The following is a 17,036-nucleotide window of genomic DNA, read 5'->3' on the forward strand; positions in this document are numbered from 1 at the left end:
TTGTAGTTTCATTTCTAATGGTTTTGATCAATAATTGTGTCGGTGCCTCCATGAGACGATGACAATGTTCCAACTTCAGCCACCAGACGAGGCTGGAGCTGCAGAGACGACACAAACAAACTTCCTCTCTTCTTCACGTCCGTTTACACTGCTGGATTTTTACCTGAAAAGGTTCAAACTCATCTTAGAGAAGCTCAAACTGTTTTCATGTTTTCTAGGTTTTCAGATGAGGTGAGAAACATCCTGGTCAATGAAGAACAGAAACATCATCCAATCAGCGATGTTTCAGGTTTCCCACAGGGACCGACCGGCCTTTTCTGTTTTAATGTTGTGTTTTTGAGTATGTAGTTGTCTTTAGCACTTCAAGGCCTTATACACACACACACACACACACACACACACACACACACACACACACACACACACACACACACACACACACACGCACCTTCCTGTTGATTAAACATTGATTGAATAAACTATAAAAGAAGAAGCTTCTGATCAGAAAGGAGTCACGCTGCATTTCCTTAGTTCCTCTTTAAATAAACCAGGAGGGAACAGAATCTGTGATGAACAAATAGTGGCAGAACTGGGCAGCTGTGAATATGCCACATAAAGTCATGATTAAAAAGAGAACAACAGATTCAGCAGTTGAATTAGCTGATATTATATCACCGTATTTTCCGCATTAGAAGGCGCATAGAATAGATGCCACAGTAGGGGCTGGAGTTATGTTATGCATCCACTAGATGGAGCTGCACCACAGGGAATGTCAACTAAACAGTCCGTGACTGGGCCATGGCATGGCCAGAAGATGGTCACCCTTCTCCGTTTGAGCACAGCATGTTCATGGACAACCTGGTATTAAATGACCTGCAGACGACCTGAGTCTAGACCAGGGGTGGGTAACTCCAGGCCTGGAGGGCCGGACTCCTGCAACTTTTATATGTGTCTCAACTTCAACACACCTGAGTTAAAATATGCTAGTTTTAAAAACTTAACATGTCTTGATTGAAAATAGCCTAATTATAGTTTTAAAATTAATAACTTATTCTGCCTTATTGACCTTTAGGTTACCTGTAGTTACAGCAGATTGTTGAGATCTTTTGAACTGCCCTTTGTCTGTGTGGGAAACAATCAGGAGGAGTTCCAGCTTTAACAGTGATCTGTGAAAAGTCGTAAAACAGCAGGAGTTCAGGCCAATAGAGGAGACGCTCTGCTTCCACTTTGTTTAGATAAAGGAGACAACTGGTGTTTGATCTTGCAAACAAATTGCAGGGAGTTTCTAACTTTAAAGAGGGTCAGAGACAGCTACTGGTTGGATGAGCAAAGATACCCCTTATTTGAATAAATTAAAGACAAGAATACTCCTTTACTATAAAACTTTGTACACATGAGTAACAAATCAGATTTGCTTTTGCAACTCTCCAAAGACGTCTTTGCTTTTCTTTCTTTCTTTCTTTCTTTCTTTCTTTCTTTCTTTCTTCTTCTTTTCTATTTGACTCAGGTAAATGAATGTATGCTTTAGTGTGTTTGAAGTGTCTGCATTGTTGATGTCAAGTTATACTTTAAACGTTAGAATAAACTCTGAAAATGTATGACGTGGAGCGTTGACTGTCATCTCTGTGTGACTTTTATTTCCACGCATGGAATCATTGAATCTGGGAGCACAAGAGAATATAGCAAGCCAGAAGTTTTGATTTTATTCTCTTAACAATAGCATAGATATGTAGATTGCACAGACAATCAAAACACTTAACATTTACATAGCATCTTTGTAAGCTTGTCCCTGTTAGCTACGTCAGACATACGAGGCATTATGATGAATACAAACGATTTATTAACTTACCTTTGAAGTTATTGTGAAGTTTTGACACATCCAGCTTAAATTCTTTTTTGTTGTTGGAGCGTTTCAGGACATCTGAATAATTATATAAGCATCATCAATAGTCCTGCAGCGACTGAGGAGCCATTGAGATTGAGTCCAAAATCCAATGTGAGATTCATCCGTGCTGCAGTGAATCTGTCTCTCATTATAGAAATCTCTCTCTTCTTCCTCACATCGTGTCTTTATGAAACCTTCAAAACAAAAATGGAAGATTTAGGATGTATCTTACTAGTGAAAGAATTACATATAAATAATAGTCTTTACCACCTGTGTAAACTTTGCTGGTGAATGTTATAATATAAGTTTTATAATATATGTTACATTGTCTCATTTCTAATATAGGCTCTTGTGTCAGATAATCTAAGTCAATGTTAGAGAATAATAAATTTTTTTAGATTTACAGAATCTCAGTTAGCCTTAATAGCGGGGCTGAACCCGTATTACACCGAGCACTGTAGCTAATATTAGTTGGTATCTCGCCACTGGACATAAATACAGTAAAGTAATATTATAATCACAATAAATACACAATAATATGTCCATCTTACTTGTGAAATGTTGTCTGTGGAGCCCTCACATCAATAGTCCATCGATCAGAACAACAATATTCCTCTGTGCTGAGGCATCTACTGCTGTTTTGATTGAACAAAGTAGGAGGGTATACCGCTCCAAGATGGCCGCCGTATTTCCTGGGCCGGAGCAGCCAATGCGGGGTCTACTCCTATATTATGTCTATGATAGCATATACCCCACTGACTGTTAAAAACCCTGATTGCTACATCTCTAAATTATTCTAAGGATTAATATAATACGCTCTAAATATGATTTTTATCTATTATTGACAATAACAGATATGAAATAATGATGAAATATGAGTCACACAACTAGATTTATGCTAGACAGAGATACTCACACTGTGCTTTCTGGCCTTTGGTCTTGATTCCCCTGAAGCTCAATTAGTTTCAGACATTTTGATGGTTAATGATGAAAACTACCAGCTGTTTGAAAGTTATGTCATTTCACACAGATACATATTCTTGTTGATTTAATAAACAGTAGAAAAATCAGGAATGAGCCTCATTTTATTTCCTTGGCTCCTTCTTAGATAAACCAGGAAGGAACAGAAACTGTGACATCATCAATATAGAATAGCAGAAGTACATTTGTATTTCAATTTCACTTTGATCTCGTCTCGTTTTGTTAAAACTCAATCTAGGCCACCGTTGTTCTGCTCTGCTTGTGTTCAGATGTTCTTCATCTGTTTGGACTATTTGAACAAACTGTAAGTTTGCTTTGTTTCCTATTTGAACTTTATCTTCAGGAACTTTCCTGTTTGGTTTTGCTCTCTGACATTTGGAGAACATGTCTTCTGATTCCAGCAAAAGCTTCATGTTTGAAAAATAATCTATAGAATTATTTTAGATTGCTGCTGATAAACTGGAATCAAATATCATTATGAAAAACAGATTTTTCTTTGTTTTCTTCTCTCAACTAACTGCTCCATGATTTTATTTCCTGGAATAAATGGTCTCCACCAGTAAAATCAGACACTGCTACCTGTGAGTTCTTTCAAAATAAAATGACAGTTATGTTAAAATATGTTTGATTCAGACGGATTAAATTGTTAAGATTTGATGGAGCACATGATCCACTTGTAGAGTTTGATGTCTGTGAAATAAAATAGTTCCCGATGTTCAGTCAGAGTAAATTAATGTAACAGTAACTCCATGTCTCCATCTAGTGGACTGATAGTAGAAGTGCAGCAGCTGATGCAGCTTCCTCTGCCTCTCTGCTGTCTGACTGCATTCAACTGACACTGATATGAAGAAGAGCCGATCAGAGGAGGAGCAGCTGATCTTTCTCAAGCTGTAAAGGATGATCAGAGCTGATGAATGATGTGTGTTTCCTCTGCAGGTGAAGCTAGAAAGTGTGTGTGAGGTGAAGTGAATTCAGCAGCATGGATCAGGGTGAGGACAGAGAGGAGGGAGTCCCTCCCTCTAAAACCACATTGTGTCGGGAAGATGAGAGCCAAAGCAAAGGTCAGAGGTGAGGTCACCATCTCTAACTGTCCACAGCCCTTTTCACACAGCATTCACACTGTATGAGACCCAAAAAGACGTGGTGATGAAGCTCTGGGTTCCAGCAGGAGACATTTGGAAAACTCACCAACTTCTAACACATTTTCTGGATCTGAATGACAAAAGTTTTCAATACGATTCATCCTAGAAAATATGGATGGAATAATGTTGAAATAGCTTTTTTTTCTGTCAGATTTCTTGATGAACAAGAACCAGAACCCAGCTGTGTGTCCTTCAAGAGTAACAGGTCAAAGGGCCTTTATACCAACTTTAAATCTCTTGTATCTCCACCATCAAGGAGGTGAGCTGGATCTGACTGCTGTAACTGTGTAAACTGATCAATATGAAGTGTTTCTATTCCAATATGTCTTCTATAATGTAAGTGTTGACTGGTATAATACAGACTGGTACAGAACCTCACAGAATGGGTTTTATTTATCTTTTTTTTTTGTCAGGATCCGTCAGACACTCAAACAAGAACCAGAACCCAGCTGTGTGTCCTTCAAGAGTGACAGATCAAAGAGTCTTTATAATAACTTTAAATCTCCTGGATCTCCACCATCAAGGAGGTGAGCTGGATCTGAAACATTTACAATGATGGAAAAACATTTCAGACTGAGTCAGTCTGAAATGTTTTTATTGTAATGTGTTGTTTGTGTGAGCTCAGCTCTTTTCTGACATCTGTTCATATGTGAAGCAGTGTGTGTTGGTTGTTATCTAAAAGCACAGGTAAAATGGGTAGAATGGAAGCTGTTGGAGGCATCCTGGATGCTACGACATTATGTTTAACAGATCTGGGGTGTCATTTACAAAGCTTGCATAGGCACAAAATGGAGCCTGAAATCTGCATACACCACTTTCTTTGTAAATACTCCTGGATGAATATTTCCTTCCATCCTAATTGTTCTCGTTCCTCCTCAGATTGCACCAGCAAAGCTCAGAAGTTCCCATTGGTCCATCTACCCAGCAGCATCAAACACAGCTGGACTCCATATTTATGGTCTGTGTGTCTACAACTACTGCTTTAAAAATTAATAAAGGAAAGTACAGTAAGCAATGTTACTGTATGACGATTGATAGGTATTTTTCCTTTCGAACCTTCATTAAAAGAACCACTGACAACGTATATGAATTTTATGACCAAACTTGTGCAGAAGGAGAAGACCCAGCAAACTGCTCCTCCGAGTCGTACACAGAGCGTTCTGCCCTCTCTCTGCTAGAGCCGGCCTTTTATTTGGGAAAACAACAGTAGGATAGGATAAACAATAAAACAGGCGGCAAGCTCTATCTCACACACAGGTCATCTAGCTCTTTCCCTTGAGAGCGAACCTTGGATGGAATAATCAGTTCTCAGGAATACAGATATTCAACACAGCAATCAAAAAGTATTCGCATAGCACACTCATTACCAATTAACATTAGACTGAATGTTGATAAACTATTCATTATTATTAGACTGAATATAAACTAAAGAAATAACAAAAATGATAATACCAAAAAATCTCTAACAACGATTAAAAACAAGGACTTGTTCTGTGTAAAGGTTTTCTAGCCACTGGCTTCTTTTCAAACCCAGTTCTTGGTCGGCCCTTTTTTGGTTGGACTGTTCAGTTATCTCCAAGCTGCAATTTGTAAACCACAAGACTGTCAGTCTGTCCAACATGGAACTGATATTTGGCTCCATGGTTTCTGTCTGATGTGTCCTTCATCTGTTATTCTGTTCCAGCTGCTGGAGGACAACATTGTCACTTTTGTGAAGAACGAGCTGAAGAAGATCCAGAAGGTTCTGAGTCCAGATGACCCAGAATGGTCAGAGAGTCAGAGAGATGATGAGTTGGAAGGTGAGGATAAAGAGCAGAGAAAAAGCAGCAGAGAGGCAGTGATGAAGATCACACTGAATTTCCTGAGGAGGATGAAGCATGAGGAGCTGGCTGATCGTCTGAAGAGCAGTAAGAGGATTTCTACAAAGATTTAACCTGATGGATAAATCACACATTTAGTGATGTCTGAAGAGATGGAATTACATTTATTTAAATCATCAGAAGATGATTTTATTTTGTTCCTTATTTTACTTGTGTTGTTTTAGAACAGCTTGCTGCGGTTTGTCAACATCAACTTAAATCTGGTCTGAAGAAGAAGTTCCAGTCTGTGTTTGAGGGAATCGCTAAAGCAGGAAGTCCAACCCTTCTGAACCAGATCTACACAGAACTCTACATCACAGAGGGAGGGACTGGAGAGGTCAATGATGAACATGAGGTCAGACAGATTGAAACAGCATCCAGGAAACCACACAGACCAGAAACAGCAATCAGACAAGAAGACATCTTTAAAGTTCCACCTGGAAGAGACCAACCAATCAGAACAGTGATGACAAAGGGAGTGGCTGGCATTGGGAAAACAGTCTTAACAAAGAAGTTCACTCTGGACTGGGCTGAATACAAAGCCCACCAGAACATTCACTTCATATTTCCATTCACTTTTAGAGAGCTGAATGTGCTGAGAAATAAAATGATCACCTTGGTGGAACTGATTCATCACTTCTTTACTGAAACCAAAGAAATCTGCAGCTTTGAACATTTCCAGGTTCTGTTCATCTTTGATGGCTTGGATGAGAGTAGAATTCCACTGGACTTCCACAACAAGGAGATCCTGACTGATGATACAGAGTCCAGCTCAGTGGRYGTTCTGCTGACAAACCTCATCAGGGGGAAACTGCTTCCCTCTGCTCTCCTCTGGATAACCACACGACCTGCAGCAGCCAATCAGATCCCTCCTCAGTGTGTTGGCATGGTGACAGAGGTCAGAGGGTTCAATGACCCACAGAAGGAGGAGTACTTCAGAAAGAGATTCAGAGACAAGGAGCAGGCCAGCAGGATCATCTCCCACATGAAGACATTACGAAGCCTCCACATCATGTGCCACATCCCAGTCTTCTGCTGGATCACTGCTACAGTTCTGGAGGATGTGTTGGAGACCAGAGAGGGAGGAGAGCTGCCCAGAACCCTGACTGAGATGTACATCCACTTCCTGGTGGTTCAGACCAAAGTGATGAAGGTCAAGTATGATGGAGGAGCTGAAACAGATCCACACTGGAGTCCAGAGAGCAGGAAGATGAYTGAGTCTCTGGGAAAACTGGCTTTTGATCAGCTGCAGAAAGGAAACCTGATCTTCTATGGATCAGACCTGACAGAGTGTGGCATCGATATCAGAGCAGCCTCAGTGTACTCAGGAGTGTTCACACAGATCTTTAGRGAGGAGAGAGGGCTGTACCAGGACAAGGTGTTCTGCTTCGTCCAYCTGAGTGTTCAGGAGTTTCTGGCTGCTCTTCATGTTCATCTGACCTTCATCAACTCTGGAGTCAACCTGATGGAAGAAACACAACCAAAACCTTCTTTATTCTCCAAATTATTCATCAAATCCAATGTAAACCATCTCCATCAGACAGGTGTTGACCAGGCCTTACAGAGTCCAAATGGACACCTCGACTTGTTTCTCCGTTTCCTCTTGGGACTTTCACTGCAGACCAATCAGAGACTCCTACAAGGTCTGGTGAAACAGACAGGAAGTAGCTCACAGACTAATCAGGAAACAGTTCAGTACATCAAGGAGAAGATCAGTGAAAATGTGTCTGCAGAGAAAAGCATCAATCTGTTCCACTGTCTGAATGAACTGAATGATCGTTCTCTAGTGGAGGAGATCCAACAGTCTCTGAGTTCAGGAAGTMTCTCCMCAGATRAAYTGTCTCCTGCTCAGTGGTCAGCTCTGGKYTTCATCTTRGTGTCATCAGGRRAAGATCTGGATGTGTTTGACCTGAAGAAATACTCTGCTTCAGAGGAGGCTCTTCTGAGGCTGCTGCCAGTGGTTAAAGCCTCCAACAAAGCTCTGTAAGGACACAGATTGTGACTGTATTCATTGGTAATGAGGAATCTGCTAATGATAAAGTTATTGATTCTTGTTTAAGTTTACTTATAATGAACAAGTTCACAATAAAAAAACTGTAAGGACACTTAGAGGGGACCCAGAAGTTCAACCACACACAGGAGTATACGAAAGGGAAAAAAAACAGTTTATTTTCAGATACTGGTTTCTGCTTAGGAAGAGGTCGTCAAACACAGCACTGAGGAGAGAGGGGAGAAGGCTGGTGATGCACAGATAAAGGAGGGGTATCATAGAAATGTTCAGCTTAACTGACCTGTAGAGCAGGTGATGGGTGGAGCAGAGGAACAGAGGGTCTGATGACAGAGTGATGCAGGAAACCAGTGGAACAGGAAGCAATGAAGATCTCCACGAGGAGATCAAAAACGCAACACCCAGGGGCTTTGTCGATAATAAGGCAGAGGTCATACACAGGAGGACAGAGAGAGCAAACTTAGCTTTGAGGGGCAGGCGTTAATCAGAGGTCGTGAGGCAAAGTTTGGGTTAGGATCCAGAAATCTAGAATAGAAGGCATCCGAGAAGGGGTTAGCAGGAGGGGTAAATCCGTGGACAGAAAGGGGTTGTAGAAACACTATTGGCTCGTGACTGTTGACAATCTGGCAAGGAAGCAGAGGCTGAAAGGTGTTTAAGTAGGGCAAGGCCCAGGTTGAACAGGTAAGCAATCAGTCATGGTAAGTGAGCTGAATGAGTGCTTAACACGGCATGGACTGGACATGAATCATTACAGAAACACAAAAGCCTGTGAAATAAGGCAGTTCCACTAATCATTCCAAGGAGAACATTGGCGACTAAAAGCTATAAACATAATTTTAGATTGTTCAATCACAGATTTTTCTCACTGTCTCCTCAGGCTGAGTGACTGTTACCTCTCAGAGAGAAGCTGTGAAGCTCTGTCCTCAGTTCTCAGCAGTCTCGGAGAGCTGGACCTGAGTAACAATAACCTACAGGATTCCGGAGTGAATCTTCTCTCTGCTGGACTGAAGAGTTCAAACTGCAACTTGGAGATACTCAGGTACAATGCTCGCAATGCTTTCTAGGGTGCACTCTTTTATACATTGTCACTGCATTTATTTTTGATGGTGATAAATCTGCTGATGATGACATAAATATTTAAATGCGTTTCAGTTTTTTAGAATGGAAAAAATTCACAACAAAATGAAGCAAAATAAAATAAGACAGTTCAGCTAATATTTGCAAGGAGAACATTGGTGATTGAAAAGCTATAAATATAGTTTTTGATTGTTCAATAACAGATTTTTCTCTTTGTTTCCTCAGACTGAGTGGCAGTAACCTCTCAGAGAGAAGCTGTGAAGCGTTGTCCTCAGTTCTCAGCTCTCAGTCCTCTAGTCTCAGAGAACTGGACCTGAGTAACAATAACCTGCAGGATTCAGGAGTGAAGCTTCTCTCTGCTGGACTGAAGAGTCCAAACTGCAACCTGGAGACTCTCAGGTACAACGATCTTAATCGTACTTAAACAATATTTCTGCTATCAAATATTATCAATCAATCTAATGTTATTTGTATAGCACATTTCAGCAGCAAGGCATTTCAAAGTGCTTTACATCATTAAACGCAAAAACACAGAGTCATGCAACATTGAATAAAGAAAAACATACATTTTCCTGCCGAGTTGAAGTTCTGCCCATCAAATCGGCTGAAAACGAAACAAACAAAAAACAGCAGACCCTTTTCAACAACTGGGGGAACTCCGACCTGCACCCTTTTCAACAACGGGGGGAATCCAACTCGTACCCCTTTTCAACAACAGGGGGACTACAACCCGCACCCCTTTTCAATACATACATGACATTTGCCTTTAAAACATATTTGCCTTTTAAAATGGTTTAAGACTTGGATAATTTGAATGCTTTACTATTTGAAAGCTAGAATAAAAATATGTGGCTAATCTGATAAATCTAAAACCATTTGCTTTTTACCCCACTTATCCAATCACAGATATTCTATGATTATACAGAAAGGGCATTAATTCCTATTTTAATGCATCTTAATTGCATTGGATGTCTATGGTTTTCAGCAGCTGAACTTGCAAAACAAAACTACAGTCATACTCAAAAAATTGGAAGATGTTCTTTTGTCAAATTAAAAGCAACTTTTGAAAATACCAAGATATAAGCTGTTGGTTAACATACCTTTCATTAAGTCCACATTCCTGTATTAAAATTTTATATTTTTGTTATGTTAAACACTTTGAACTGTCTTGTTGCTAAAATGTGCTTAGGAAGTAAACTTGATTGATTGATTAATTGATTGGTCCATGATATGCTAACCTTAAATGTCATGTTTTCATTTGCTACACGCAGAAAGTCATCCTCAGTAAAAGAAATAAAAGCTTTAAAACATCAGTCTATGAGTAATTTATCTACATATCTTATGTAGATAATCTACATAGTTAATCTACATTATGTGGATTAATTAATCTACATAATCTGAGGTACAATCATCCGAGAAATTCAGCATTCACTTAGTGTTTCACTCAGTGATTTCACTAAAATTAATTTACTTTTCAACAGTATTCTATTGATGAAATTAAATTAAATATTTTAATAGAATATTTTATTGTTACTACATTATAAAGACTCTAGATAGAAGGGACGAAAAGGAGGCCTGCTATTTTCTTTGAGTTTTAAAACAGTTTTAACACAAATTTCACATCAGTCCTCTTACCATTTCCATCTAAATCTAGCGAAGCTTGCAAAGTCACAAGCTGTCCTGCACTTTCATGGCAATTCACATGGACTCATACTAATGAAAATCCCATTTCTCATGCAGTGATTATCAAAGGTACTTCCTCCCAGCTACTGTCAGACTTTATATTCATCAATGTTCTCAACAACCTCAGAGTTTATATTCCTTCTGTTATTGCACATTACAATTGATAGTTTTTAAATTTTTTGTAAATAGCTCGTACGTTACTGTTATCCACGCAGATCTTGTTCGTAATTTTATAATACACTACTCGGTTGCAATTTTTTTCCATCCAATTATGCTATTTTTAATAACAATAGAGTATTATTTTTGCTAGGTTGTAAAACCTTATTATTCTGTTCTTAAATTTTGTTAGTTCAAATGCTTCCATTTACTTTAAATGTGCTGCTAGTACAACTGAACTCTCTTCTATATGATAGTAAAATACATTTCTATTCTAATTGATTTTCCATCCATTTTCTTTACACCCTTGCCCCTCATTGGGGTTGGGAGGTGCTGCTGCCTATCCAGCTAACGTTCCGGGCGAGAGGCGGGGTCACCTGGACAGGTCACCAGTCTGTCACAGGGCAACACAGAGWCACACAGGACACACAACCATGCACACACACACTCACACCTAGGGACAATTTGGAGAGACCAATTAACCTGACAGTCATGTTTTTGGACTGTGGGAGGAAACCGGAGTACCCGGAGAAAACCCTCCATGCACAGGGAGAACATGCAAACTCCATGCAGAAAGACCGGGAATCAACCCAGAACCTTCTTGCTGCAAGGCAACAGCTCTACCACTGTGCAGCCCTCTAATTGATTTTAAATGTGTCAAATGTTACATTTAATTACCATCAACTGTAATAATACAGTCTAATTTTGGCTTTGTTATATTAAATAATTAATTACCAATATATGGAGTTTTATTTTTCCTCCTGAAAATGACCAGATCAGAACTTGGGTTCTCTCTCAGCGTTTTCCTGTTTCTCATTATGTGTTGAATCGTGTCTGCAGCTTGTCAGGCTGCCTGGTCTCAGAGGAAGGCTGTGCTTCTCTGACCTCAGCTCTGACCTTTAACCCCTCCCATCTAAAGAAGTTGGACCTGAGCTACAACCATCCAGGAGACTCAGCAGTGCAGCTGCTGTCGGCTGGACTGAAGGATCCAAACTGGAGACTGGAAGCTCTCAGGTATGGAGGAACTGATGTAGGAGGAAGAGGAGAAATGTCTCTGTTCTTCAGTCAGGAACAGCAGCCTCTCCTCTTAGTGAAGCTCTGGCTGAATTTACATGATGTTAGTGATGATTATTGTATTCTAATGTGACAAAGTTCATGTATAAGCTTGTAATTAGGTTAGTTAGAGTGTAACCTTATTTAAAATGCCTTCTGTAAAATGTTCCCTAATCTCCCTTATGTCTGCAAACTTCATGTTTAAAACTCCTGAACATCACCAGAACTGATGCTGATGTTACAATTCATTAAAATATCAGACCCAACAAACGTAAACCTTTGGAAAATGTGTTAGAACACCATAGTTTGAACTATAGGATGTCTTCATGCAGTGAGTTTTCCCAATTGATGAAAACACACTTCAAAGACAGCTGAACTAGTGATGATTGTAGAAGAATCATGTGAAGGGAGATCAGTGATTGAAAAATTTCTATGTTGTTGATGAAATACTGCAGAAATCTTTAACCTTGTACTAATTAGACCTGAGAAACAAACCCATCCACGGGTACCACTATGATGTAGTGATAAGAGCAAAAGGGAGGCAAATATGTAATATCTCTATCTGGAACCAAACGATTGGAGAAAGAAACATTTTTCTAATTAAGTTCTGTTTGTTTCTCTGTCTTCACTTCATATTGTAACGTTTGTTATGAGAATCAGATAGAAATATGTCTGCTTTGAACTTGGCATCTTGTATTCATGTTGGAACTCTTATTTTGAAGTGAGACAGGAAGTAGTTGAGCTTCTCTGCATTTGATAAAAGTTTGAACCAAAATTCATCACCCAGGCTGGAGGACAGGAAAAGCTCCTTGTGGTTGTTTTATACCAGAGGTGGCCAGCTTCAGTCCTCAGATGAACTGGCCTGGTTCTTTTAGATCAGTGGTGTCAAACTCATTTTTATTTTGGGCCGAATCAAAAATCTGAATGTTCTTAAAGGGCCGGTTGCACCAGAATCTATTGATAAAACCAATAAAACTGTTAAAATATCAATAAATAGCTGTTCCTCTGGGATTTGTGATTATTTTAGTGTTTATTTTTGCAATCAAAATGACAGATTTTGTGGTGAATATTAAGAAATATTTGTAATCGTTATTCTTTTACAATATTTACACTAATGTATGATGTCAAATGTGACTCTTTATCACTCGTCGTATCAGTTACGGATTCAACGTTTTTGACCAATTTTGAGAAAATTAGCAGTAAAATCAGGAAAAAATGTGGAAATTTGTTGATTTTGTGTGATTTTTGCAGATTTGTGAAAAACTGGAAGGACTTATTGATGTAATTTGGAGTCCAGAGGGCCACATAAAAAGCTACAGCGGGCCAGATTTGGCCCCCGGGCCTTGAGTTTGACATCTGTGTTTTAGATGCTTTCCTTTTCCTGTCTAATTTTTTTACCAGACATGTTAAGAAACTGTTGCAGTAATCAATATAATAATGAAATAGAAACAATTCATAAAACCCCCAAAACAACTCCAAACTACCCAGGACCTGACAGCCTGGTCTGATTCCCAGCAGTTAAAGTGAATTAGTTGAGAGCTGGAGACGTTTCCTCCTGTTGCTGCAGTAGCAGAAATGTTCTGCTTCACAAGCTGAATCAGATTGGAAAGAGGGGAAATCTTTATTGATCTGATGGCTAAATGAAAAATTTCAACTCTTCCTGAAATCCAATGAGACACAAAAACAATGGATGTTTTACCATCCAGACCTTTACAACCAGTTCATGTCAACAGTCCAGTTGTATCTGTGGAAAATAAACAGATTTGATGTGAAATGAGGAAGTTCTTCTATCTGATGTTCCAGCAGATCTGTAGAAAATGGAGCTGCAGCTATCAGATATTTCAGTCATCATGCTTTCTACCAATGAATCCACTGATTAAAGCAGGAATCTCATCTCCATGTTCTCTTCCAGAGGTTTCCAAGGTTTGTTCCTGGAAGCTGCTGCTGGTTCCTCCAATCCAGGCTCCGCCCCCTTTAGAGGAAATCTGTCCATATATGGAGCTAAGAGTCACCTTGATGCTGTAAAGCTTTTTGTTCAGGATGAGATGTCAGGATGTTGGTGTCAGTCTGTTCCAGGCTTTAGTTGTTCTCCTCATGAGGAGCTGAAGTCTCTGACAGGAATGTGGAGCTGAACAGGAGAAGAACTTGAAGCTTCTTCTTGTTCTGTCTGATTGCAGCAGCAGGACAATCCAACATTTTAGTCTGACTTCATCTGGAAATGTTTATTTGACCTGAATCAGTTTGAAGGCAGGCCAGCTCCTCGTCAGAGTTGAGTTCTTCTCTGTCCTCCGTGCTGGAAATGTACAAGTCCAGCAGCTAATGGTCAGTGACATCAGAACATGACATCATCAGTAGAATGATGATGTCATTTCCCTCTCAGAGCAGCTTGGAAATCTGAGAGGAAAGATTCGAACAAAGACTCTCTGGACTGTTGAATCCGCTGGTTCTGGTTCCAGATGCTCCTTGGACACTTTCACAAGCCATTACTGCAGCTGCTGGATTCAGGAAGCTGCTTCTTCTTCKTGGTCTCATTGTAAATGTGTGCAGCGCCACCTGATGGTGCTGGTTGGTAGAGGAAGTGCTGAAAGGTTGGAGGTGTTTGTYAGAGGTGTGTGATGATGGAAGCCTCTCCATGGTTTGTGAGTCTGAGCTCAGAGATCAAATCTTTGGTTCTTGTTGAACTCTTTGTTGAATGTGATGCAGCTTCTCCTTTTTAATGTTTGTATTTCTGGATATTCCAGTGAGGCCACAGCAGGTTTTCAGCAGCAAGTTGTTTAGTGTTTCACTCCTTCATCTGTGTGTGGGAGTGTGAATGGAGCAGGTATCCAGCTGTTGATCAGAGTTTAGATTGATTGGATTTTAATGCTGATTATTAAATCAGGTTGAGCTTCCAGAAATGTTTCCTTAGTTTCCTGATGTCCTTTTATACTTCAGGGAGTTTCTTCAGGTTGTTACTGAGGGATTTCCTTTCTCCTCTCTGTTGGAGCTTTTCCTGTGTTTGGAGAAATGAGTTGTGTTGCATCAGCACCAACTGTCCTTCCTACATCCACTGCAGTTTACAATGTTTCTTTCATCATCATCATGATCATCATTACAGTACAGTTGTCTGTCTGCTGTCAGTTCTTGTTTCTTTCTCTGGATTTTTACAAGTGGATGTATCCATTGAACAGTCCACTTCATGTTTGAGTGTTCAGGTGTCATTGGGTTCTGATAGACCGGTTCTGATTCTCAGTCGTCTTTGTTCTACTGAGAGTTCATGTCAGTTACAGAACAAATGAGTTTACCTCAGCACCTCCAGTCTTGGTTGGAAGCTAAAGTTGGAACATGCTTGACATCTCATGGCTGTATTGACAGAATTATCTATCAAAACAATTAGAAATGAAACTATAAGTTCCTGTTGTTTCTGTTCTTGAGACTGTTCTCTCTGCTGAAAGAGACTGATGGTCTGACCCCCCTCCTCCTTTCAGGGTGGAGCCAGCTGGAGTTCGGTTCTTGTCACCAGGTCCATGGAGGTGTAAGTGTGTTTTTCATCTGATTCATGACAACAAAGCAGCTCATATTCAACCATCTTCATCACTCAGTCAGGAGTCATCAAAGTGTCAATAACTGATCAAAAACTGCAGCTGGATTGTGTTTGTTCTCCATCAGATTCCTGTCAACTCATCATCGACTCAAACACAGTGAGCAGAGAGCTCAAAGTGTCTGAAGACAACAGGAAGGTGACGTGGGTGGAGGAGCTTCAGTCGTATCCTGATCATCCAGACAGATTTGATCTTCCTCAGCTGCTGTGTGGAACTGGTCTGACTGGTCGCTGTTACTGGGAGGTCGAGTGGAGAGGAGATATTGTTGTATCAGTGAGTTTCAGAGGAATTAAGAGAAGAGGAGTCTGGAATGAGTGTTGGTTTGGACTGAATGATCAGTCCTGGAGTCTGAGATGCTCTGATGTTAATGGTTACTCTGCCTGGCATAACAACAGAGAAACACCAATCTGCTCCTCCTCTGTCTCTAACAGAGAGAGACAGAGGAGGATAGCCGTGTATGTGGACTGTCCTGCTGGCATTCTGTACTTCTACAGCATCTCTTCTAACTCAGTGACCCTCCTCCACACCTTCAACACCACATTCACCGAACCTCTGCTTCCTGGATTTGGGTTCTGTTCTTATGGTTCCTCTGTGTTTCTATACTGAGTTGAGTTTAAAGAGTTTCCTTCAGTCAGAGAATCTCTCTGACAGGAGGAACATATAGTTTAGTTTTTACATGTCTGTTTTTTACACTCAGAAACACATTTTTAGATTCATGGATTCAATCTGTCTCTTGTTGAACCTCTTCTAAATGACTCCTTGGAAACTACCCAGCTAGCATTGAATGTTTGGAGCATGTCCGCTGAACGGACATGCTCCAAACGGCCGAACTTCCACTGACAACGTTTGATCGACGTCCAAATGAAACTCCATTAGACGTCTGGAGGACTTTAAGTTGAACGTCCGCCGGACATTCGGGAGGACGTTTTCTGGACTCAAAATTGATCACAGTAGACTTTTGGCGGACTTTCAGCTGAATGTCCGCCGAAGGTCCGCTGCCAACTTTCAGCGAACTTTCGCATTTTATTCGAAAATAAAAAGCTATAGCCATATGGTTCTGGTATGTCTGTGGAAATGCTAATATAGCAACAATTTCATTGGAATGTATGGTTTTCACATGGAACGGTTGTCTTCTGTTTCCAGACATATTAGTCTAATGTAATAAATTGTAAAATCGATGACAACCACTTAAAAACACTTAATTTATAGTGTTAACATTAAAGACTACCCACAACAAAATATGATAAAGAATCACATTTATTCATACATATGTACCAAAAAGACACTAATGAAACCTTCTTAGAACAAACTAAAACAGCAAAGTATACATTTTAATACAATGGGTTTTGACCTTGATCTAATTATTAGACTGAGTCTAATCCAAGGAGGGTCAGTCAGATACTTTAGCAGCTATCCAACAGACCCTCCTCTCCAGGACCCCTGAATAGACCTTACCAGGGAGGCTTAAGAGTGTGACCCCCCTGCCACCAAGGAAAGTGTGTAAAAACACTTTCTTTCCATCCATCCATCCATCCATCCATCCATCCATCCATCCATCCATCCATCCATCCATCCATCCATCCATCCATCCATCCATCCATCCATCCATCC

At 40.1% G+C, this 17,036-nt stretch overlaps 1 protein-coding gene across 1 annotated transcript; it reads left to right on the forward strand.

Annotated features, from left to right (window-relative positions):
• Positions 1–4,018: 4,018 nt before the first annotated feature.
• On the forward strand, positions 4,019–16,473 carry LOC103470815 (NACHT, LRR and PYD domains-containing protein 12-like). Its single transcript, XM_008419490.2, has 9 exons — positions 4,019–4,267; positions 4,422–4,535; positions 4,888–4,966; positions 5,693–5,915; positions 6,053–7,850; positions 8,753–8,914; positions 9,178–9,351; positions 15,312–15,358; positions 15,493–16,473. The coding sequence occupies exons 1-9, from the start codon at positions 4,083–4,085 to the stop codon at positions 16,029–16,031; spliced, it is 3,321 nt and encodes a 1,106-aa protein (XP_008417712.1). The 5' UTR covers positions 4,019–4,082; the 3' UTR covers positions 16,032–16,473.
• The last annotated feature ends 563 nt before the right edge of the window (positions 16,474–17,036 follow it).

This window comes from Poecilia reticulata, linkage group LG9 (genome assembly GCF_000633615.1).
Source record: "Poecilia reticulata strain Guanapo linkage group LG9, Guppy_female_1.0+MT, whole genome shotgun sequence".
NCBI classification, from domain to species: domain Eukaryota; kingdom Metazoa; phylum Chordata; class Actinopteri; order Cyprinodontiformes; family Poeciliidae; genus Poecilia; species Poecilia reticulata.